The 25,257-nt window shown below is 46.7% G+C and overlaps 1 protein-coding gene across 1 annotated transcript in view; it reads left to right on the top strand.

The window, feature by feature from the left end:
* fbxo41 (F-box protein 41) overlaps positions 1–20,353 on the top strand; it is a 320,938-nt gene extending 300,585 nt beyond the window's left edge. Inside the window, exons 13-14 of the mRNA XM_060827707.1 lie at positions 10,002–10,117; positions 20,222–20,353. Of these exons, the coding sequence (XP_060683690.1) occupies positions 10,002–10,117; positions 20,222–20,353 (248 nt within the window). The remainder of the gene's footprint in view (positions 1–10,001; positions 10,118–20,221) is intronic.
* The last annotated feature ends 4,904 nt before the right edge of the window (positions 20,354–25,257 follow it).

Raw genomic sequence — 25,257 nt, 5'->3', positions numbered from 1 at the left:
GCTGCTGGTGCTGCATTTTGGGGGTGAGTCTCCAAATAACCTTTTTACTGCAACATTTTGACAGTTTCTACCTTTGCCCTGTGCAGGACAATATTAGAGAGATTATCTGGGGAATGGGGGTTTAGCCTGTGCTCCAGTCAGTCCAGGACTTTTTTGGCAGCACTTTTAATTGCTGTAATCAAAAGATGTGATCAGGGTTGGGCACACGTCTGTGATGGAATGTTTCTATCGGGAGCTCCTCCGGATAATCCGATTTTCAGATAATTGTATTTGGATAATCACAGTTCCACTGTAGAAGAAAAGAGAGTTGGGATAAATGGGTATTTTCTGGTTGGAGATCGGTGGTGAGTCGGGTGCCACAGAAGTCGGTGTCTGGTGCGCAACTGTTCATGAGGTTATATATAAATGATTTGGAAGGGGAGGCTGAGTGTAATGTATCCAACTTTGCTGATGACACTGAATTGAGAGGAAAGGCAACTGTGCAGAGGATATGGAGGGTCTGCAGAGAGATTTAGATAGATTACGTGAGTGGGCAAGGGTTTGGCAGATGAAGTACAATGTTGGTAAATGTGATGTTATCCACTTTGAAAGTAAAAATAGTTGGTCAGAGTATTATTTAAATGGTGAAAGATTGCAGCATGCTGTTGTGCAAAGGGATTTAGGAGTTTTCGGACATGAATCACTGAAAGTTGATTTGCAGGTGGAACAGGTAATCAGGGAGACCAGCGTGATATTTGCTTTCATTGCTAGAGGAATTGAATTTAAGAGCTAGGGGGTTCTGCTGCATTGGCGGTGTGAGGTCGCACCTAGAGGATGGAGCGCGTTTCTGGTCTCTTTATTTGAGGAGGGATATCCTGGCTTTGGAGGCAGTGCAGAGGAGGTTCACCAGGTTGATTCCAGAGGTGAGGGAGTTACCCAGTGAGGAGAGGTTGAGCTGCCTGGGACTGTACTCACTAGAATTTAGAAAAATGAGAGGCAATCTCACAGAAATATATAAAATTATGAAAGGGATAGATAAGGTAGAGGCATGGAGGTTGTTTCCTCTGGTGGTAGATTTAGGACCGAGGTGAGGAGGAATTGCTTTACCCAGAGAGTAGTGAATCTATGGAATTTTCCAAGGAAGCAGTCGAGCAACTTCATTGACTGTGTTCAAGACATAGGTTGGATGGGTTTTTTCATGGTCGGGGAATTAAGGGTTATAGGGATGATGCAGGTAGAGGGAGCTGAAACGATGGATAGATCAGCCATGATCTCGATGAATGGCAGAGCAGGTTTGATGGGCTAAATGGCCTCCTCCTGCTTCTATTCTGTTATCATTGCTAAGATGAGATGTGGAAATAGAGAAATTAATTGTGTCTTTTCACTTTCAATAGTCTTCAAAGAAATATCAGCATGTTTGTGCGTGGAGTCTGAGCAGATAGGGGAAGCCCTAAAGGAGTTTTTTGCTTCGGTTTTCACCAAGGAAAGGGAACTTGTTGTAAATGAAAACTTTGAGGAGATGGGACACAGTCTTGACCAGATCAAGATTGATGGAGTTGATGTGCTGGAAATTTTGGAAAACATTAAGATTGATAAGTCCCCAGGACCAAACTAGATTTATCCTAGGCTGCTCTGAGAAGTGGGAAAGGAGGTTGCTAAGCTGCTGGCGAGGATATTTACCTCCTCACTCTCCACGTACCAGAGAATTCGAAGGAGGCGAATGTTGTTCCTCTTTTCAAGAAGGGTAATAAGGAAATCCCTGGCAATTACAGACCAGTCAGTCTTACGTCTGTGGTCAGCAAAGTTTTGGAAAGAATTCTGAGGGATAGCATTTATGACTATTTGGCAAAGCATTGCATCTGCTGCACCCGATGTGGCCTCCTCTACATTGGGGAGACAGGCTGCTTACTTGCGGAACGCTTCAGGGAACACCTCAGGGACACCCGGACCAACCAACCCAACCACCCCGTGGCTCAACACTTTAACTCTCCCTCCCACTCCACCAAGGACATGCAGGTCCTTGGACTCCTCCACCGGCAAAACATAACAACACGACGGTTGGAGGAAGAGCGCCTCATCTTCCACCTGGGAACCCTCCAACCACAAGGGATGAACTCGGATTTCTCCAGTTTCCTCATTTCCCCTCCCCCCACCTTGTCTCAGTCGGTTCCCTCAACTCAGCACCGCCCTCCTAACCTGCAATCCTCTTCCTGACCTCTCCGCCCTGTTAGGATATTATAGAAGCCCATGAGAGGACAGAGATGTAGTTACTTCTTAGGACATTGGGGGCGCTGTGAACCTATAGTTTAAAATGATGACCAAAGTAATTTTTAATTCTGGGCTTGTTGCCATGACAACTAACAAAGCTGATGTTCAAATGAAAGAACATCAGCAAGGTCAATTTTGCCTGCTAAACTAAGTGATTAGATTAAGGTAAACTATGTGATAAAAAGACTAGGAAAAATGTCTCGATCATAGTAATTCTTTGTGTCCATGATACAGAATGTTCCTAATAAATGTAAAGCCTTTGTAAAAATGTTTCCAGAATACATAGAACCTTTGTTTGCAAATTATACCATTTTGAAGAAGGCTTTTGTTTGTGAAAGATCACGTTGCATGAATTGAGATTAGAAAATAGTATAACTAATGGAGCTTATCGATAGATTTTTCAGAACTTGTACATTTTCTCCAGCGAACCACTCGATCTTTCGTGCTTCGCTTTAACAGCTAAGTTTCTGCAGCTACATAAACGTACCTGCTTTATATCAAATAATTGGGTAAGTGTGGTCACTCCTTAAAAGAACACGCGTGGACGAATTCCGTCCTAACAGCCCCACCCCACTCCGGCCTATCAGCCTCACCTTGACCTCCTTCCACCTATCACATCTCCATCGCCCCTCCCCCAAGTCCCTCTTCCCTACCTTTTATCTTAGCCTGCTGGACACACTTTCCTCATTCCTGATGAAGGGCTTATGCCCGAAACGTCGAATTTCCTGTTCCTTGGATGCTGCCTGACCTGCTGCGCTTTAACCAGCAACACATTTTCAACTGTGATTAAAGGCAGCCAGCATGGCTTTGTGAGGGGCAGGTCATGCCTCACAAACCTTATTGAGTTCTTTGAGGAGGTGTCAAGACAGGTCGACGACGGTCGAGCAGTGGATGTGGTGTATATGAATTTCAGATGAGCATTTGATAGGGTTCCCCACGGTCGGCTCATTCATAAAGTCAGGAAGTATGGGATACCGGGAGATTTGGCTATCTGGATTCAGAATTGGCTGGCTGACAGAAGGCAGAGAGTGGTTGTAGATGGAAAGTATTCTGCCTGGAGGACAGTGTTGAGTGGGGTCCCACAGGGCTCGGTTCTTGGGGCCTCTGCTCTTTGTAGTTTTTATAAATGACTTGGATGAGGAGGTTGAGGGGTGGGTTAGTAAATTTGCAGATGACACGAAGGTTGGAGGTGTTGTCGATAGTATCGAGGGCTACTGCAGGCTGTAGCGCGACATAGACAGGATGCAGAGCTGGGCTGAGAAATGGCAGATGGAGTTCAACCTGGATAAATGTGAAGTGATGCATTTTGGAAGGTCGAACTCAAATGGTGAATATAGGATTAAAGGCTTGATTCTTGGCAATGTGGAGGGACAGAGGGATCTGGGTGTGCAAGTACATAGATCCCTCAAAGTTGCCACCCAAGTGGATAGGGTTGTTAAAGTATATGGTGTTTTGGCTTTCATTAACAGAGGGATTGAGTTTAAGAGCCGCGAGGTTTTACTGCAGCTCTACAAGTCCCTGCTGAGACCACACTTGGAATATTGTGTCCAGTTCTGATCGCCCTACTATAGGCAAGATACAGAGGCTTTGGAGAGGGTGCAAAGAAGGTTTAGCAGGATGCTGCCTGGACTGGAGGGCTTGTCTTATGAAGAGAGGTTGAATAAGCTCGGACTTTTCTGTCTGGAGAGAAGGAGGAAGAGAGGAGCCTGCTCGAGGTATATACAAAATAATGAGAGGTATGGGTAGATTCAATAGCCAGAGACTTTTCCCCAGGGCAGGAATGACTGGTACGAGAAGTCATAGTTTGAAGATATTAGGATGAAGATGTAAAGGAGACATCAGAGAGTTCATGGTGTGGAAGCAGAGACATTGGAGGTGCTTAAACAACTGCTGGACATGCACATGGATAGCAGTGAGTTGAGGGGGGGTGTAGGTTAAGTTACAATATTTTACATTAGGATTAAATCTCGGCACAACATGGTGGGCCACAGGGCCTGTTCTGTGCTGTACTTTTCTATGTTCTATGTCATGATTTCACAAAAGACCATCAACTTTAAAGAAGAAAGTTGAACTTCCTATTATTAATGTAAGAATTGTACATAAAAGATTTCACTGTTTCATTAAACATTTGTACTGTACAAGAATTAATCAAGAGGAGATCTGGTACTATCAAAACTGTGTTCAGGAAACCCTTCTTTGCTTAAGTCTGAAAATCTAAACAGATTCTATTTGTATTTAGGCAAGAAGTCTGTCTATCCCTTCAAGATTCTTTCACACCTGAGCCCAAAGAAAGATGTGCCACAGCTCTTAGGAATTCACAATAGTAGAGTTGCCACCTTTAAGGGCATTTAAGTGGTCATTGGATAAACGTGGATGAAATTGGAATAGGTAGATAGGTTTCAGATTAGTTCCACAAGTCGGCGCAACATCGAGAGCCAAAGGGCCTGTACTGCGCTGTAATGTTCTATGAGTGGGGGTGTAATTACTTCCAAGGGTGATCCACTTGAGTGTAGGTTTACGATGGTGTATTCAAGGTGCACAGTCAGTGTGCAGGAGACTTCCGAATGAGATGAAGGCGAGTGAGTAGATCATACAACTATACAGTGAAGAAAAGGTCCTTCAGCCCAGTCAGTCTGCACCAACACCTGAGAAACACCTGACCTTTAACCTCCGATTAGGAAGGGAAACTACCATCCTTACCTGGTCTGGCCTACATGTGACTCCAGACCCACAGCAAAATGGTTGACTTTTAACTGCCCTCTGGGCAATTAGGGATGGACAATAAATGCTGGCCATCGATGTCCTCGTCCAATGAATGAATTTTTAAGATCCCATGATTCTGTGAAGGCAGTTGAAAAAGTTGTGAATAAGGCTTATAGGATCCGTGGGTTTATAAATTGAGGCACAGAGTATAAAGCGAGGAAGGGATGCTATACCTCTACAAATCATTAGTCAGACCATATCTGGAACATTGTGTTCAGTGCATGGCACCTAATTTAAGGAAGGAAGCCCTGGAGAAAGTGCGATGGAGGTTTATTAGAATGATACCTGGAATGAGGGATTTTAGATACAAGAAAAGATTAGAGAGATTGGGCAAATTCTGCTTGAAGGAGAGAAGATTGAGATGACCAGTGTCCTCTGGCTCTACCTATTGACTGCCTCTTTGGTCCCGAATAGACTTCTTTCCCTAGTTATCATTTTCCCATACTTACAGGATATATTGGGATTTTCCCGAATTTAATCAGCCAGCACTTTCTCATATTCTCACTTTGTTTTCCTTAAGTTCCATCCTGCACTTTCTAAAATTCCAATAATGCCCCGAACCCTATCTCTCTCTCATGCGTGTGTACACACACACACACACACACACACACACACACACACACACACACACACACACACACACACACACACACACACACACTTAGACATAGAAAAGTAGAGGATAGAACAGGTCCTTTGGCCCACTATGTTGTGCCAAGGTTTAATCCTAATGTAAAATATAATAACTTAACCTATGCACCCCTCAATTCACTGCTGTCCTTGTGCATGTCCAGCAGTCACTTAAATATCCCTAATGACTCTGCTTCCACCATCACTGCTGGCAACACATTCCATGCATTCACAACTCTCTGCGTAAAGAACCTACCTCCAATGTCTGCTTCATGCCTTCCTACTAATATCGTCAAACTATGACTCCTCCTGCCCGTCAATCCTGCCCTGGGGAAAAGTCTCTGGCTATTGACTCTATCTATTCCACTCATTATCTTATATACCTTGATCAGGTCTCCTCTCTTCCTCCTTCTCTCCAGGGCTTATTGAGATTCACAAGGCAGAGGTGTTAGCAATTCTGGAGAGTGTGAAAATAGATAAGTCCCCTGTGCTGGATGCAATTTATCCCAGGATTCTCTGGGAAGCCAGGGAGGAGTTTGCAGAGCCTTTGAATTTGATCTTAAAGTTGTTATTAGAACAAAGAAAATTTACAGCCCAGGAACAGGCCCTTCGGCCCTCCAAGTCTGAGCCGATCCAAATGTACTGTCTAAACCTGTCGGTCAATTCCTAAGCATCTGTATCCCTCTGCTCCCCACCTCCTCATGCATCTGTCCAAATGCATCTTAAATGAATCTACCGTGCCTGCCTCTACCACCTCTGCTGGCAACGCATTCCAGATGCCCACCACCCTCTGTGTGAGGTACTTACCCACATGTATCTTCATTAAACTTTCCACATCTCACCTTGAAAGTGTGATCTCACGTTATGGAATCCTTCACCCTGAGAAAAAGCTTGTCTCTATCCACCCTGTCTATACCCTTCATGATTTTGTAAACCTCAATCAGGTCCCCCCTCAATCTCCTTTTTTTCTAATGAAAACAATCCTAACCTACTTAACCTCTCTTCATAGCTAGCACCTTCCATACCAGGCAACATCCTCGTAAACCTTCTCTGCACCCTCTCCATTCCTTTTGGTAATGTGGTGACCAGAACTGTACACAGTATTCTAAATGCAGCTGCTCTAATGTCTTGTACAATTTTAACATGACCTGCCAGCTCTTATACTCAATACCCCGTCCAATGAAGACAAGCACACCATATGCCTTCTTGACCACTCTATCCACCTGTGCAGCAACCTTCAGGGTACAATGGACCTGCACTCCCAGATCTCTCTGCTCATCAACTTTTCCCAAGACTCTTCCGTTCATTGTATAATTCGCTCAAGAATTAGTCTTGCTTAAATGCATCACCTCACATTTGTCTGGATTGAAATCCATCTGCCACTTTTTCGCCAAACTCTTCCTGTATTACTGATGAAGGGCTTTGGCCCGAAACGTCAGTTTTCCTGCTCCTTGGATGCTGTCTGAACTGCTGTGCTTTTCCAGCGCCACTCTAATCCAGTCTCCAGTCTATCTATATCCTCCTGTATTCTCTGACAGTCCCTTATGCTTTCTGCTACACCAATCTTCGTGTCATCAGCAAACTTGCTGATCGTACCAACAGTGCCCTCTTTCAGATCATTAATGTATATCACAAACAACAGTGGCCCCAGCACTGACCCCTGGGGAACACCACTGGTCACTTTTCTCCATTTCGAGAAACTCCCTTGAACTACTACTCTCTGTCTCCTGTTGCTCAACCAGTTCTTTATCCACCTCACTAGAACACCCTGCACACCATGTGACTTCACTTTCTTCATTAGTCTACCAGTGGGAACCTTATCAAACACCTTAGTAAAGTCCATGTATATGACATCAACAGCCCTTCCTTCATCTATCAACTTGGTCACTTCCTCAAAGAACTCCAATTAAATTGGTAAGACATGATCTCCCCCATGTTGTCCATCACTGATAAGCCCATTCTTTTCTAAATATAAATAAATCCTATCCCTCAATACCCTCTCCAGCAACTTTCCCACCACCGATGTCAGGCTCGCTTGTCTATAGTTACCTGGAATATCCCTACTTCCCATCTTGTACAGGGGGAACAACATGAGCAACCTTCCAGTCCTCTGGCACCTCACCTGTATATAAGAATGCCACAAAGATATCTGTCTGGGCCTCAGCTATTTCCTCTCTCGCCTCCGTCAGCAATCTGGGATAGATCCCGTCTGGTCCTGGGAATTTGTCCAACTTAATAACCTCTAGCCTACTCAACACTTCTTTCAATGTGATCCAGACTAATCAAACTTCTATTTCTAATCTCAAGATTCATCATGTTCCTCTCCTCAGTGAATAGGAGAGTCCTCAGTGCAAAGTAATCATTCAGAATCTCACCCATTCTCTCAGGTTCGACACACAGCCTTCCTTCATTATCCTTTAGTGGACCAATCCTTGCCCTAGTTACCCTCTTGCTTCTTACATAAGAATAAAATGTTATTGTCCACAAGAATGGTTCCAGAAGACTGGAGGAAACCAAATGACCCCTTGTTGAGGAAGGGGAGTCGAGACAACCCTGGTAATTATGGACCAGTGAGCCTTACTTTGGTTGTGGGTAAAGTGTTGGAAAGAGTGTGATAAGAGATAGGATTTATAATCCTCTAGAGAGGAATGAGTTGATTAGGGATAGTCAACATGGTTTTGAAGGGTAGGTCGTGCCTCACAAATCTTATTGAGTTCTTTGAGATTCTGACCAAACGGGGATGAAGGTGAAGCAGTTGATGTGGTTACTGAAGCATTTCAGTAAGGTATTTGATATAGAAACCCATGGTAGGCTATTGCAAAAACTACAGATGCATGGGATTCAGGGTGATATAGCAGTTTGGATAGAAATTGGCTTTCTGTAAGAAGGCAGAGGGTGGTGGTTGATGGGAAATGTTCATCCTGGAGTTAGGATACTAGTGGTCTGCCACAAGGATCTGTTTTGGGACCACTGCTGTATGTCACTTTTATAAATGACCTGGATGAGGGTGAGGAAAGATGGGTTAGTCAGTTTGCGGATGACACTAAAGTCAGTGGAGTTGTGGATAGTGCTGAAGGATGTTGCAGGTTACAGAGGGATATAGATAAGCTGCAGAGCTGCGCTGAGAGGTGGCAAATGGAGTTTAATGTGGAAAAGAGTGAGGTGATTCAGTTTGGAAGGAATAAAGAGTACTGGGCTAATGGTAAAATTCTTGGTAGTATGGATGAGCAAAATTGCCACCTAGGTTGACAGGGTTGTGTTAGCTTTTATTGGTCGAGGGATTGAATCTTGGAGCCATGGGGTCATGCTGCATCTGTACAAAACTCTGGTGTGGTTGCACTTGGAGTATTGCGTACAGTTCTGGTCACTGTATTATAAAACAGATGTAAATGTGTTGCTGGTCAAAGCACAGCAGGCCAGGCAGCATCTCAGGAATAGGGAATTCGACGTTTCGAGCATAAGCATGAAGGGCTTATGCTCGAAACGTCGAATTCTCTATTCCTGAGATGCTGCCTAACCTGCTGTGCTTTGACCAGCAACACATTTTCAGCTGTGATCTCCAGCATCTGCAGACCTCATTTTTTACTATAAAACGGATGTAAAAGCTTTGGAAAGGGTTCAGAGGAGATTTACTCGATGTTGCCTGGTATGGAGGCAAGGTCTTATGAGGAAAGGCTGAGGGACTTGAGGCTGTTTTTGTTAGAGTGAAGAAGGTTGAGAGGTGACTTAACAGAGATGTATAAAATAATCGGGGGTTAGATAGGATGGACAGGGAGAGCCTTTTTCCTCGAATGGTGATGATTAGCATGAGGAGACATAATTTTAAATTGAGGAATGATAGATATAGGACAGATGTCTGTGGTAGTTTCTTTATTCAATAGAGTTATAAGGACTGAGAGTGGTGCTGGAAGAGCACGGCTGGTCAGGCAGCATCCAAGAAGCAGGAAAGTCAACATTTTGGGCAAAAGCCTTTCATCAGTCATTTCTGCAAAACTATGCTCTTGACTCTAATCTCCAGCATCTGCAGTTCTCACTTTCCCAGAGTTGTAAGAACGTGGAATGCACTGCCTGCAACAATAGTAGGCTCACCCACTTTAAGGGCATTTAAATGGTCATTGGATAGACACATGGATGAAAATGGAACAGTGCAGGATAGATGGGCTTCAGATTGGTTCCACAGGTCGGCGCAGCATCGAGGGCCGAAGGGCCTGTACTGAGCTGGAATGTTGTCTGTCTATGTTTATGTTCTATTTATCATTATTTTTATTATAGTCTAAAACTGTTGGAATACTCTAACAACTTAGTCTCTTAATTAATGATTTGTACTTCTCGTGATAATTATGAGTCATTTTCCCTTGAAGGTGTCTGTCGCAGTTTAAAATCGATTGTAGTGCACATCAGTATCGTCGATTATTTTGAGGATCCTGACAGCCCAGAAGCTCGAAGGTTATTTGAGGAAATGGTCAATAAACTTCAGGTAGGTTCCTTGTGCTTAATACTCTGAAATAACCAGAAGTCCCACCAGATTGTTTGACTGTTTATGATTTTATAATTTACGCCTGCCTCTTTGTCGGATATGTCAAACAGTCCCTCTTCAGTACCTGCATCTAGGCTGAACTGGAACAGCTCAATTGAATTGAATTGAATTTATTATCACGTGTACCCAGGCATAGTGAAAAGCTTTGTCTTGCAGCAATACAGGCAGATCACAGAGTTAAGTAGCATAGATAAGTAATTAAAAGGTAAACAGGACTTCACCCACAACTTCCACCCTGCCCTCAAATTCACTTGGTCCATCTCGGACACCTCCCTCCCCTTTCTTGGTCTCTCCATTTCCATCTCTGGTGACCGTCTCCAGACGGACATTTACTACAAACCCACAGACTACCTGGACGACACGTCTTTCCACCCAGTATCCTCCAAGAATTCCATTCAGGTCTCTCCTCTGCTTCAGCCACATCTGCTCAGATGAGGAGACATTCCACTCCAAGCATCCCAGAGGTCCACCGATGTCAAACAGCATGCTTTCCCCCCAGTCTCACCCAGACAGCCCTACACCACACCACCTCCATTCCTTGTTCCACTGCTCTAAACCACCCACCTCCCAAATTCAATAAAGACAGAGTCCCCATTGTCTTCACCTATCACCCCATCAGTCTCAGCATCCACTGCATCATGCTTAAATACTTTTGCCAATTCCAATTCGATCCCACCACAAAGAACATCTTCCCCTCCCCACCCCTCTTTGCCTTCGGCAAGCACCGTTCCCTTCGCCAGTCCTTGGTTTGTGTGCTACTTTCACCACCAACCCCCTTGAACCCCCAGGTTCAACCCCCAGGATGTTAGGAGATTACAGGGTGACCTGGACAGGTTAGGTGAGTGGTCAGATGCATGGCAGATGCAGTTTAATGTGGATAAATGTATGGTTATCCACTTTGGTGGCAAGAACAGGAAGGCAGATTACTACCTCAATAGAATTAATTTAGGTAAAGGGACAGTACAGAGAGATCTGGGTGTACTTGTACACCAGTCAATGAAGGTAAGCATGCAGGTACAGCAGGTAGTGAAGAAGGCTAATAGCATGCTGGCCTTCATAACAAGAGGGATTGAGTATAGAAGCAAAGAGATTCTGCACCTGTACAGGGCCCTGGTGAGAACACACCTGGAGTGCTACTGTGTGCAGTTCTGGTCTCCAAATTTGAGGAAAGACATTCTGGCTATTGAGGGAGTGCAGCGTAGGTTCACGAGGTCAATTCCTGGAATGGAGGGATTACCTTACACTGAAAGACTGGAGCGACTGGGCTTGTATACCCTTGAGTTTAGAACACTGACAGGGGATCTGATTGAGACATATAAGATTATGAAAGGATTGGACACTCTGGCAGCAGGAAACATGTTTCTGCTGATGGGTGAGTGCCGAACCAGAGGACACAGCTTAAAAATACGGGGTAGACCATTTAGGACAGAGATGAGGAGAAACCTCTTCACCCAGAGAGTGGTGGCTGTGTGGAATGCTCTGCCCCAGAGGGAAGTGGAGGCCCAGACTCTGGATTCATTTAAGAAAGAGTTGGATAGAGCTCTCAAGGATAGTGGAATCAAGGGTTATGGAGATAAGGCAGGGAGCGGATACTGATTAAGGATGACCAACCATGATCATATTGAATGGTGGTGCAGGCTTGAAGGGCTGAATGGCCTACTCCTGCACCTAATGTCTATTGTATCCACCCCCCTCACCTCCATCTAGGACTCCATACAGTTGTTCCAGGTGAGACAGAGGTTCATCTGCCTCTCTTCCAACCGAGTGAAGGTGTTCCTGATGTGGTCGTCTCCACATCGGGGAGACCAAATGTAAACTTAGGAAACGGTTCGCTCAGCCTCTCAGCTGGGCCCGCAGGGGCCAACCAGACCTCCCAGTCACTGCCCATTTTAATTCCCCTTCCCACTCCCTTTCCCACATGGCCATCCTTGGTGTCCTCCATTGCCAACCGAACCAAACCACAAATTGGAGGAACATATGGAGACTATTTAAGGAGCAGTTGTTGCAACTGATGCATGAATGTGTTCCTCTGAGATGGATAAAAAGGGGTAAGATTGAGGAACCTTGGATGATGAGAACAGAGGAGCTTCTAGTCAAAAGGAAGAAGGCAGCTTACGGAAGGTGGAGGATGCACGGATCTAGCACAGCTTTAAGGGATTACAGGCTTGCTCTAAAGTAGCTCAGAAATGGACTGAGGAGAGCCAGGAGGGGGCATGAGAAAGGCTCAGCAGGAAGGATGAGGGAGAACACAAAGGCATTTTACTCATACGTGAGGAATAAGAGAATGATCAAGGTGAAGATAGGACCGATCAGGGATAGCGTAGGGAACTTGTACATGGAGTCTGAGCAGATAGGGGAAGACTTAATTGAGTTTTTTGCTTCAGTTTTCACTAAGAAAAGGGACCTTGTTGTGAATGAGAACTTTGAGGAGCTGGGATACAGGCTTTACCAGATCAAGATTGATGAAGTTGATGTGCTGGAAATTTTGGAAAACATTAAGATTGATAATCCCCAGGGCTAGACCAGATTTATCTTAGGCTGCACCTGGAAACGAGAAAGGAGGTTGCTGAGCCGCTGGTGAGGATATTTGCCTCCTCACTCTCCACGTACCGGAGGATTGGAAGGAAGCGAATGTTGTTCCTCTTTTCGAGAAGGGTAATAGGGAAATCCCTGGCAATTACAGACCAGTCAGTCTTACGTTTGTGGTCAGCAAAGTGTTGGAAAGAATTCTGAGGGATAGCATTTATGACTGTTTGACAAAGCATAGTGTGATTAAAGGCAGCCAGCACGGCTTTGTGAGGGGCAGGTCATGCCTCACAAATCTTATTGAATTCTTTGAGGAGGGGACAAGACAGGTCAATGACGGTCGAGCAGTGGATGTGGTGTATATGGACTTCAGCAAGGCATTTGATAGGGTTCCCCACGGTAGGCTCATTCATAAAGTCAGGAAGTATGGGATACCGGGAGATTTGGCTATCTGGATTCAGAATTGGCTGGCTGACAGAAGGCAGAGAGTGGTTGTAGATGGAAAGTATTCTGCCTGGAGGTCAGTGTTGAGTGGGGTCCCACAGGGCTCTGTTCTTGGGGCCTCTGCTCTTTGTAGTTTTTATAAATGACTTGGATGAGGAGGTTGAGGGGTGGGTTAGTAAATTTGCAGATGACACAAAGGTTGGAGGTGTCGATAGTATCGAGGGCTACTGCAGGCTGTAGCGCGACATAGACAGGATGCAGAGCTGGGCTGAGAAATGGCAGATGGAGTTCAACCTGGATAAATGTGAAGTGATGCATTTTGGAAGGTCGACCACGAATGCTGAATCTGGGATTAAAGACAGAATTCTTGGCAGTGTGGAGGGACAGAGGGATCTGGGTGTGCAAGTACATAGATCCCTCAAAGTTGCCACCCAAGTGGATAGGGTTGTTAAGAAAGTATATGGTGTTTTGGCTTTCATTAACAGGAGGATTGAGTTTAAGAGCCGCGAGGTTTTGCTGCAGCTCTACAAGTCCCTAGTGAGACCACACTTGGAATATTGTGTCCAGTTCTGGTCGCCCGACTATAGGAAAGATACAGAGGCTTTGGAGAGGGTGCACAGAAGGTTTAGCAGGATGCTGCCTGGACTGGAGGGCTTGCCTAATGAAGAGAGGTTGGCTAAGCTCGGAGTTTTCTCTCTGGAGAGAAGGAGGAAGAGAGGAGACCTGATCGAAGTATATAAGGAAATCACACAACAACAGGTTTAATTGGAAGCGCACTAGCTTTCGGAGCGATGCTCCTTCATCAGGTGATGAAGGAGAGTCACTCCAAAAGCTAGTGTGCTTCTAATTAAACCTGTTGGACTATAACCTGGTGTTGTGTGATTTTTAACTTTGTACACCCCAGTCCTACACCGGCATCTCCAAATCAATGTAATGAGTGGGATAGATAGCCAGAGACTTTTCCCCAGGGCAGGATTGACTGGTACGAGAAGTCATAGTTTGAAGATATTAGTAGGAAGGTATAAAGGAGACATCGGAGGTAGGTTCTTTACGCAGAGAGTTGTTAATACATGGAATGTGTTACCAGCTGTGGTGGTGGAAGCTGACTCGTTAGGGACATTTAAGCGACTGCTGGACATTCACATGGATAGCAGTGAGTTGAGGGGTGTATAGGTTACGTTATTATATTTTACATTAGGATTAAATCTCAGCACAACATGGTGGGCTGAATGGCCTGTTCTGTGCTGTACTTTTCTATGTTCTATGTAACACATGGTGTATATTGTGTTCTAGCAGGTGGATAAAGAACTGGTTGAACAATGGGAGACAGAGAGTAATAGTTAAAGGGAGTATCTCGAAATGGAGAAAGATGACCAGTGGTATTCCCCAGGGGTCAGTGTTGGGGCTACTATTGTTGTGATATACATAAATGATCTGGAAGAGGGCACTGTTGGTATGAACAGCAAGTTTGCAGATGACTTAAAGATTGGTGGAGTTGCAGAAAGCACAGGGACCTGTCAGAGAATACAGGAGGATATAGACAGACTGGAGAGTTGGGTGGAGAAGTGGCAGATGGAGTTCAATCCAGACAAATTGAGGTGATGCATTTTGGGAAGTATAATTCTAGCGCGAATTATACAGTAAACGGAAGAGCCTTGGGAAAGATTGGTGAGCAGGAAGTTCAGGTCCATTGTACCCTGAAGGTTGCTGCACAGATGGATAGAGTGGTCAAGAAGGCATATGGTGTGGTTGCCTTCATTGGACGGGGTATTGAGTATAAGAGCTGGCAGGTCATGTTAAAATTGTACACGACGTTGGTTCGGCCGCATTTAGAATACTGTTACAGTTCTGGTCGCCATATTACCAATAGAATGTGGACGCTTTGGAGAGGGTGCAGAGAAGGTTTACAGGATGTTGCCTGGTATGGAAGGTGCTAGCTATGAAGAGAGGTTGAGTAGGTTAGGATTGTTTTCTTCGGAAAAAGGAGATTGAGGGGGGACCTGATTAAGGTCTACAAAATCATGAAGGGTATAGACAGGGTAAATAGAGATAAGCTTTTTCCCAGGGAGAAGGATTCAATAATGAGCAGTCACGCCTTCAACGTGAGAGGTGGAAAGTTTAAGGGGGATACACGCGGCAACTACTTCACACAGAGGGTAGTAGGTGTCTGGAATGCATTGCCAGCAGAGGGGGTAGAGGCAGGCCCGGTAGATTCATTTAAGATGCATCTGGACAGATGCATGAGTAGGTGGGGAGCAGAGGGATACAGATGCTTAGGATTTGGGTTATAGGTTTAGACAGTACATTTGGATTGGCTTAGGTTTGGAGGGCTGAAGAACCTGTTCCTGGGCAATAAATTTTCTTTGTCACCTCCGCCATCAATCCTGCTCTCTTTCCCAAGTGTAGGTCATGTTTTGCCCTGCCTAAGTAGGACCCTCTCTATACTGCTTGAAGATACTTTCCTGAACACATCTAGTTCCCGCTGACTATTTGGGGACCTATAGTACAACCCCAATAACGTCACCATGCCTATGTTATTTCTTGGCTCCATCCAGAAAGCCTCACTGAATGATCCTTCAGTTATTTTATCACGAGGTACTGCTGTGATACTTGCCTTAATCAACAGTGCAGCTCCCCTCCCCTCCTTCCACCACCTCTGTCTCACCTAAAGCACCGGTACTCTGGCATATTAAGCTGCTAGTCCTGTTCCTCCCTTAGCCACGTAATGGCTCTAATATTCCAGTCCAATCAACCAATCCACGCCCTGAGTTCATTGGCCTTACCTGTCAGCCATTTTCGAGTAAAAAATGAGGTCTGCAGATGCTGGAGATCACAGCTGCAAATGTGTTGCTGGTCAAAGCACAGCAGGTTAGGCAGCATCTCAGGAATAGAGAATTCGACGTTTCGAGCATAAGCCCTTCATCAGGAATAAGAGAGAGAGAGCCAAGCAGGCTGAGATAAAAGGTAGGGAGGAGGGACTAGGGGAGGGGCGATGGAGGTGGGATAGGTGGAAGGAGGTCAAGGTGAGGGTGATAGGCCGGAGTGGGGTGGGGGCGGAGAGGTCAGGAAGAGGATTGCAGGTTAGGAGGGCGGTGCTGAGTTGAGGGAACCGACTGAGACAAGGTGGGGGGAGGGGAAATGAGGAAGCTGGAGAAATCTGAATTCATAGTTCATGGATTGCCCTGCCCGTATCAGTGGTGAACTCTCCTTCTTTATGTTCATTTAAGCGGGCATTGGATAGGCATTTGGAAGTTATTGGGCTAGTATAGGTTAGGTAGGACTCGGTCGGCGCAACATCGAGGGCCGAAGGGCCTGTACTGCGCTGTATCCTTCTATGTTCTATGTTCTATACCTTGTGGTTGGAGGGTTCCCAGGCGGAAGATGAGGCGCTCCTCCTCCAGCCGTCGTGTAGTTGTGTTCTGCCGGTGGAGGAGTCCAAGGACCTGCATGTCCTCGGTGGAGTGGGAGGGGGAGTTAAAGTGTTGAGCCACAGGGTGATTGGGTTGGTTGGTTCGGGCGGCCCAGAGGTGTTCTCTGAAGCGTTCCGCAAGTAAGCGGCCTGTCTCACCAATATAGAGGAGGCCACATCGGGTGCAGCGGATGCAATAGATGATGTGTGTGGAGGTACAGGTGAACTTGTGGCGGATATGGAAGGATCCCTTGGGGCCTTGGAGGGAAGTGAGTGTGGAGGTGTGGGCGCAAGTTTTACATTTCCTGCGGTTGCAGGGGAAGGTGCCGGGGGTGGAGGTTGGGTTGGTGGGGGGTGTGGATCTGACAAGGGAGTCACAAAGGGAGTGGTCCTTGCGGAACGCTGATAGGGGAGTGGAGGGAAATATATCCTTGGTGGTGGGGTCCGTTTGGAGGTGGCGGAAATGGCGGCGGATAATACGTTGTATGCGCAGGTTGGTGGGGTGATAGGTGAGAACCAGTGGGGTTCTGTCTTGGTGGCGGTTGGAGGAGCGGGGCTCAAGGGCGGAGGAGCGGGAAGTGGAGGAAATGCGGTGGAGGGCATCGTCGATCACGTCTGGGGGGAATCTGCGGTCCTTGAAGAAGGAGGCCATCTGGGCTGTGCGGTGTTGGAATTGGTCCTCCTGGGAGCAGATGCGGCGGAGACGAAGGAATTGGGAATATGGGATGGCGTTTTTACAGGGGGCAGGGTGGGAGGAGGTGTAGTCCGTCGGTGGGAGTCAGTCGGTTTATAATAGATGTCTGTGTTGAGTCGGTCGCCCGAGATAGAAATGGAAAGGTCTAGGAAGGGGAGGGAGGAGTCTGAGACAGTCCAGGTGAATTTCAGGTCGGGATGGAAGGTGTTAGTAAAGTTGATGAACTGTTCAACCTCCTCGTGGGAGCACGAGGCAGCGCCGATACAGTCATCGATGTAGCGGAGGAAAAGGTGGGGGGTGGTGCCAGTGTAGTGAAGATGGACTGTTCCACATATCCTACGAAGAGGCAGGCATAGCTGGGGCCCATGCGGGTGCCCATGGCAACTCCTTTAGTTTAAGATGGACTGTTCCACATATCCTACGAAGAGGAAGATGGACTGTTCCACATATCCTACTACACTGGCACCACCCCCCACCTTTTCCTCCGCTACATCGATGACTGTATCGGCGCTGCCTCGTGCTCCCACGAGGAGGTTGAACAGTTCATCAACTTTACTAACACCTTCCATCCCGACCTGAAATTCACCTGGACTGTCTCAGACTCCTCCCTCCCCTTCCTAGACCTTTCCATTTCTATCTCGGGCGACCGACTCAACACAGACATCTATTATAAACCGACTGACTCCCACAGCTACCTGGACTACACCTCCTCCCACCCTGCCCCCTGTAAAAACGCCATCCCATATTCCCAATTCCTTCGTCTCCGCCGCATCTGCTCCCAGGAGGACCAATTCCAACACCGCACAGCCCAGATGGCCTCCTTCTTCAAGGACCGCAGATTCCCCCCAGACGTGATCGACGATGCCCTCCACCGCATCTCCTCCACTTCCCGCTCCTCCGCCCTTGAGCCCCGCTCCTCCAACCGCCACCAAGACAGAACCCCACTGGTTCTCACCTACCACCCCACCAACCTGCGCATACAACGTATTATCCGCCGCCATTTCCGCCACCTCCAAACGGACCCCACCACCAAGGATATATTTCCCTCCACTCCCCTATCAGCGTTCCGCAAGGACCACTCCCTTTGTGACTCCCTTGTCAGATCCACACCCCCCACCAACCCAACCTCCACCCCCGGCACCTTCCCCTGCAACCGCAGGAAATGTAAAACTTGCGCCCACACCTCCACACTCACTTCCCTCCAAGGCCCCAAGGGATCCTTCCATATCCGCCACAAGTTCACCTGTACCTCCACACACATCATCTATTGCATCCGCTGCACCCGATGTGGCCTCCTCTATATTGGTGAGACAGGCCGCTTACTTGCGGAACGCTTCAGAGAACACCTCTGGGCCGCCCGAACCAACCAACCCAATCACCCCGTGGCTCAACACTTTAACTCCCCCTCCCACTCCACCGAGGACATGCAGGTCCTTGGACTCCTCCACCGGCAGAACACAACTACACGACGGCTGGAGGAGGAGCGCCTCATCTTCCGCCTGGGAACCCTCCAACCACAAGGTATGAATTCAGATTTCTCCAGCTTCCTCATTTCCCCTCCCCCCACCTTGTCTCAGTCGGTTCCCTCAACTCAGCACCGCCCTCCTAACCTGCAATCCTCTTCCTGACCTCTCCGCCCCCACCCCACTCCGGCCTATCACCCTCACCTTGACCTCCTTCCACCTATCCCACCTCCATCGCCCCTCCCCCTAGTCCCTCCTCCCTACCTTTTATCTCAGCCTGCTTGGCTCTCTCTCTCTTATTCCTGATGAAGGGCTTATGCTCGAAACGTCGAATTCTCTATTCCTGAGATGCTGCCTAACCTGCTGTGCTTTGACCAGCAACACATTTGCAGCTGTCAGCCATTTTGCATTGAAATATACCTAATTTAATCCAACAATCATTCCTTGCTTCCTGTCATATTCCAGTCTGACCTGTCTATTCAACTTACCATTTCTAATGACTGTATCTCCTTGGAGCCTCGCACTTGCTGTCCATCACTATGACTCTATTAGTCTAAGGTGCTGCGCAAGAGGCTGCTAAATAAGATTAACTTTGCAAATATTGACTGGAAACACTATAGCTCGAGTACTTTAGATGGGTCGGTGTTTGTCCAATGTGTACAGGAGCGTTTCCTGACACAATATGTAGACAGGCCAACAAGAGGCGAGGCCATATTGGATTTGGTACAGGGTAATGAACCCGGATTCGATTTGGACATAGGTGAACACTTTGGTGATAGTGACCACAATTCAGTTACATTTACTTTAGCAATGGAAAGATAGAGTTATAGCTGGGGGAAAGGCAATTATGAGGCAATTAGGCAAGATTTAGGATGCATAGGGTGGAGAAGGAAACTGCAGGGGATGGGCACAATTGAAAGGTAGAGCTTGTTCAAGGAACAGCTACTGCGTGTCCTTGATAAGTATGTACCTGTCAGATAGGGAGGAAGTTGTCAAGCAAGAGAACTGTGGTTTACTAAAGAAGTTGAATCTCTTACCAAGAGGAAGAAAGAGCTTGTGCAAAGATGAGATGTGAAGGCTCAGTTAGGGTGCTTGAGAGTTACAAGTTAGCCAAGAAGGACCTAAAGAGAGAGCTAAGAAGAGCCAGGAGGGGACATGAGAAGTCTTCGGCAGGTGGGATCAAGGAAAACCCTGAAGCCTTCTTCAGAAAATCAGACCACAACACTGTGTTCCTCCTCCTAGCTTACAAGCAGAAGCTGAAATGGGAGGATCCTTCAAGGAAAGAAATATAATGCTTGTCCAAGGCAGCAGAAGACTGTCTCCGAGACTGCTTGGAATTGATGGCCTGGACTGGATTCAAGTACCCAGCAGTAAACCTAGACAAGTGCACCACCACTGTCATGGAGGTCATTGGCAAATGCGTGGTAAACTGTATGCCAAAGCAATCAATCTCTGTGTTCCCCAACTGGAAACCTTGAAGGAGCTGGGAAATCCAATCCCTACTGAAGACCAGGCGTGCAGCATTCAAGTCGGACAACCCTGACCTGGACAGAAAAACCAGACATGATCTCCGCAAAGCCATCAGAGATGCCAAGAAGCAGTACCGAGCCAAGTTAGAGGCCCAAACCAACATGGGCTGATATCATAAACGACCTGGATGAGGGCGTGGAAGGGTGGGTTAGTAAATTTGCAGACAACACTAAGGTCGGTGGAGTTGTGGATAGTGACGAAGGATGTTGTAGGTTACAGAGAGACATAGATAAGCTGCAGAGCTGGGCTGAGAGGTGGCAAATGGAGTTTAATGCAGAAAAGTGTGAGGTGATTCACTTTGGTCAGAGTAACCGGAATGCAAAGTACTGGGCTAATGGTAAGATTCTGGGTAGTGTAGATGAGCAGAGAGATCTCGGTGTCCAGGTACACAGATCCTTGAAAGTTGCCACCCAGGTTGACAGGGTTGTTAAGAAGGCACACAGTGTTTTAGCTTGTATTAATAGAGGGATCGAGTTCCTACAGCTGTACAAAGCTCTGGTGCGGCCGCACTTGGAGTATTGTGTACAGTTCTGGTCACCTCATTATAAGAAGGATGTGGAAGCTTTGGAAAGGGTGCAGAGGAGATTTACTGGGATGTTGCCTGGTATGGAGGGAAGGTCTTACGAGGAAAGGCTGAGGGACTAGAGGCTGTTTTCGTTAGAGAGAAGAAGGTTGAGAGGTGACTTAATAGAGACATATAAGATAATCAGAGGGTTAGATAGAGTGGACAGGGAGAGCCTTTTTCCAAGTATGGTGACGGCGAGCACGAGGGGGCATAGCTTTAAATTGAGGGGTGATAGATATAGGACAGATGTCAGAGGTAGTTTCTTTACTCAGAGAGTAGTAAAGGTATGGAATGCTTTGCCTGCAACGGTAGTAGATTCATAAACTTTAAGTACATTTAAGTCATCATTGGACAGGCGTGTGGACGTACATGGAATAGTGTAGGTTAGGTGGGCTTCAGATTGGTATGACAGGTCGGCGCAACATCGAGGGCCGAAGGGCCTGTACTGCGCTGTAATGTTCTATGTTCTATTACTTGGAATATTGTGTATAGTTCTCATCCCCATATTTTGGGAAGGATGTGGAAGCATTGGAAAAGGTGCAGAGGAGATTTACCAGGATGTTGCCTGGTCTGGAGGGAAGGTCTTATGAGGAAAGGCTGAGGGACTTGAACCTATTCTCATTGGCAAGAAGGCGGCTGAGAGGGGATTTGATAGAGCCATACAGGGTGATCAGAGGATTAGATAGGGTAGACAGAAAAAGTCTTAATCCTAGGATGGTGATGTCAGCGTGTACGAGGGGGCATAACTACAAATTGAGGGGTGACAGATTTAAGACAGATGTCAGAGGCAGGTTCTTTACGCAGAGAGTAGTAAGGGTGTCCCCTCCCCACTCACCCATTTTACTCTATGCTACTTTCTCCCCACCCCCATCCTCCTCTAGCTTATCTCTCCACACTTCAGGCTCACTCCTAATGAAGGGTTTTTGCCCGAAACCTCGATTTCGCTGCTCTTCGGATGCAAGAATCTCTACAAGAATCTCAGTGAGTCCCTCTCCCACTGCAATTCCTAGGTCATTTCCTCTGCCCTGAAGCTCTTCAACTATGCCATGCCTCATTTCCCCTTCCCCCACTTCACCCTAGTTCCAAACTTCCAGCTCAGCACTGTCCCCATGACTTGTCCGGACTTGTCCTACCTGCCTAGCTCCTTTTCCACTCCACCCTCTCCTCCCTGACCTATCACCATCATCCCCTCCCCCACTCATCTATGTACTCTATGCTACTTTCTCCCCACCCCCACCCTCCTCTCACTTATCTCTCCACACTTCAGGCTCTCTGCCTTTATTCCTGATGAAGGGCTTTTGCCCGAAATGTCGATTTTACTGCTCCTCAGATGCTGCCTGAACTGCTGTGCTTTTCCAGCACCACAGATCCAGAATCTGGTTTCCAGCATCTGCAGTCATTGTTTTTACCTGCTGATGTTGTCAAGTCAGCCACATTAGATAAGCACATGGATGATGATGGGATAGTATAGGGGGACGAGCTTAGAATAGTTCATACATTGGTTTAACATCGAGGGCTAAGGAGCCTGTTCTGCGCTGTATTGTTCTATGTTCTGTGCCCCTCATAATTTTGTAAACCTCTGTAAGGTCACCCCTCAGCCTCTGAAGCTCCAGGAAAAACAGCCCCAGCCTGTTCAGCCTCTCCCTATAGCTCAAATCCTCCAATCCTGGAACATCCTTGTGGTTAGCACTGCTGCCTCACCGCGCCAGAGACTCGGGTTCAATTCCCGCCTCAGGCAACTGCTGTGTGGAATTTGCACATTCTCCCTGTCTCTGTGTGGGTTTCCTCCGGGTGCTCTGGTTTCCTCCCACAGTCCAAAAATGTGCAGGTTAGGTGAGTTGGCCATGCTAAATTGCCCATAGTGTTAGGTGAAGAGGTAAATGTAGGGGAATGGGTCTGGGTGGGTTGCTCTTCGGAGGGTCGGTGTGGACATGTTGGGCCGAAGGGCCTGTTTCCACACTGTAAGTAACCTAATCTAATCTAATCTTTTCTGAACCCTTTCAAGTTTCACAACATCTTTCCGATAGGAAGGAAACTACAATTGCATGCAATATTCCAACAGTGGCCGAATCAATGTCCTGTACAGCTGCAACATGACCTCCCAACTCCAGTACTCATACTCTGACCAATAAAGGAAAGCATACTAAACGCCATCTTCACTATCCTATCTACCTGCGACTCCACTTTCAAGGAGCTATGAATCTGCACTCTAAGATCTCTTTGTTTAGCAACACTCCCTAGGACCTTACCATAAAGTGTATATGTCCTGCTAAGATTTGCTTTCCCAAAATGCAGCACCTCGCATTCATCTGAATTAAACTCCATCTGCCACTTCTCAGCCCTTGGCCCATCTGGTCCAGATCCTGTTGTAATCTGAGGTAACCCTCTTTGCTGTCCACTACATCTTCAATTTTGGTGTCATCTGCAAACTTACTAACTGTACCTCTTATGCTCGCCTCCAAATCATTTACGTAAATGACAAAAAGTAGAGGACCCAGCACCGATCCTTGTGGCACTCCACTGGTCACAGGCCTCCAGTCTGAAAAACAACCATAAGACCATAAGACATAGGAGTGGAAGTAAGGCCATTCGGCCCATCGAGTCCACTCCGCCATTCAATCATGGCTGATGGGCATTTCAACTCCACTTACCCGCATTCTCCCCGTAGCCCTTAATTCCTCGAGACAACATGAATCTATCAATCTCTGCCTTGAAGACATTTAGCGTCCCGGACTCCACTGCACTCTGCGGCAACGAATTCCACAGGCCCACCACTCTCTGGCTGGAGAAATGTCTCTGCATTTCTGTTCTGAATTGACCCCCTCTAATTCTAAGGCTGTGTCCACGGGTCCTAGTCTCCTCGCCTAACGGAAACAATTTCCTAGCGTCCACCCTTTCCAAGCCATGTATTATCTTGTAAGTTTCTATTAAGTCTCCTCTCAATCTTCTAAACTCCAACGAATACAATTCCAGGATCCTCAGCCGTTCCTCGTATGTTAGACCAACCATTCCAGGGATCATTCGTGTGAATCTCCGCTGGACACGTTCCAGTGCCAGTATGTCCTTCCTGAGGTGTGGGGACCAAACCTGGACACAGTACTCCAAATGGGGCCTAACCAGAGCTTTATAAAGTCTCAGTAGCACAACGGTGCTTTTATATTCCAACCCTCTTGAGATAAATGACAACATTGCATTCGCTTTCTTAATCACGGACTCAACCTGCATGTTTACCTTTAGAGAATCCTCGACTAGCACTCCCAGATCCCTTTGTACTTTGGCTTTACTAATTTTCTCACCATTTAGAAAGTAGTCTATGCTTTTATCTTTCTTCCAAAGTGCAAGACCTCGCATTTGCTCGCATTGAATTCCATCAGCCATTTCCTGGACCACTCTCCCAACCTGTCTAGATCCGTCTGTAGCCTGCCCACTTCCTCAGTACTACCTGCCTGTCCACCTAACTTCGTATCATCAGCAAACTTCGCCAGAATGCCCCCAGTCCCCTCATCCAAATCATTAATATATAATGTGAACAGCTGCAGCCCCAACACTGAACCCTGCGGGACACCGCTTGTCACCGGCTGCCATTCTGAAAAAGAACCTTTTATCCCAACTCTCTGCCTTCTGTTAGACAGCCAATCCTCAATCCATCCCAGCAGCTCCCCTCGAACACCATGGGCCCTCACCTTGCTCAGCAGCCTCCCGTGTGGCACCTTATCAAAGGCCTTTTGAAAGTCTAGTTAGACCACATCCACTGGGTTTCCCTGGTCTAACCTACTTGTTACCTCTTCAAAAAATTCCAACAGGCTTGTCAGACACGACCTCCCCTTACTAAATCCATGTTGACTTGTTCTAATCAGACTCTGCTCTTCCAAGTATTTAGAAACCTCATCCTTAATGATGGATTCTAGAATTTTACCAACAACTGAGGTTAGGCTCATTGGCCTATAATTTTCCATCTTTTGTCTTGATCCTTTCTTGAACAAGGGAGTTACAACAGCCATCTTCCAATCATCCGGGACCTTTCCTGACTCCAGTGACTCTTGAACGATCTCAACCAATGCCTCTGCTATTTCCTCAGCCACCTCTCTCAGAACTCTAGGGTGTATCCTATCGGGGCCAGGAGATTTATCAATTTTAAGACTTTTTAACTTTTCTAGCACTATCTCTTTAGTAATGGCAACCATACTCAACTCAGCCCCCTGACTCCCTTTAATTTTTGGGATATTACTCATGTCTTCCACTGTGAAAACTGACGCAAAGTACTTGTTAAGTTCTCCTGCTATTTCCTTATCTCCCATCACTAGGCTTCCTGCATCAGTTTGAAGTGGCCCAATGTCTACTTTTGCCTGTCGTTTGTTTCTTATGTATTGAAAGAAACTTTTACTATCATTTCTAATATTACTGGCTAGCCTACCTTCATATTTGATCCTCTCCTTCCTTATTTCTCTC

This window comes from Hemiscyllium ocellatum, chromosome 1 (assembly GCF_020745735.1).
Source record: "Hemiscyllium ocellatum isolate sHemOce1 chromosome 1, sHemOce1.pat.X.cur, whole genome shotgun sequence".
NCBI classification, from domain to species: Eukaryota; Metazoa; Chordata; class Chondrichthyes; order Orectolobiformes; family Hemiscylliidae; genus Hemiscyllium; species Hemiscyllium ocellatum.
Note: the sequence above shows the minus strand (reverse complement) of the source record. Positions and strands in the feature narration are given on the sequence as shown.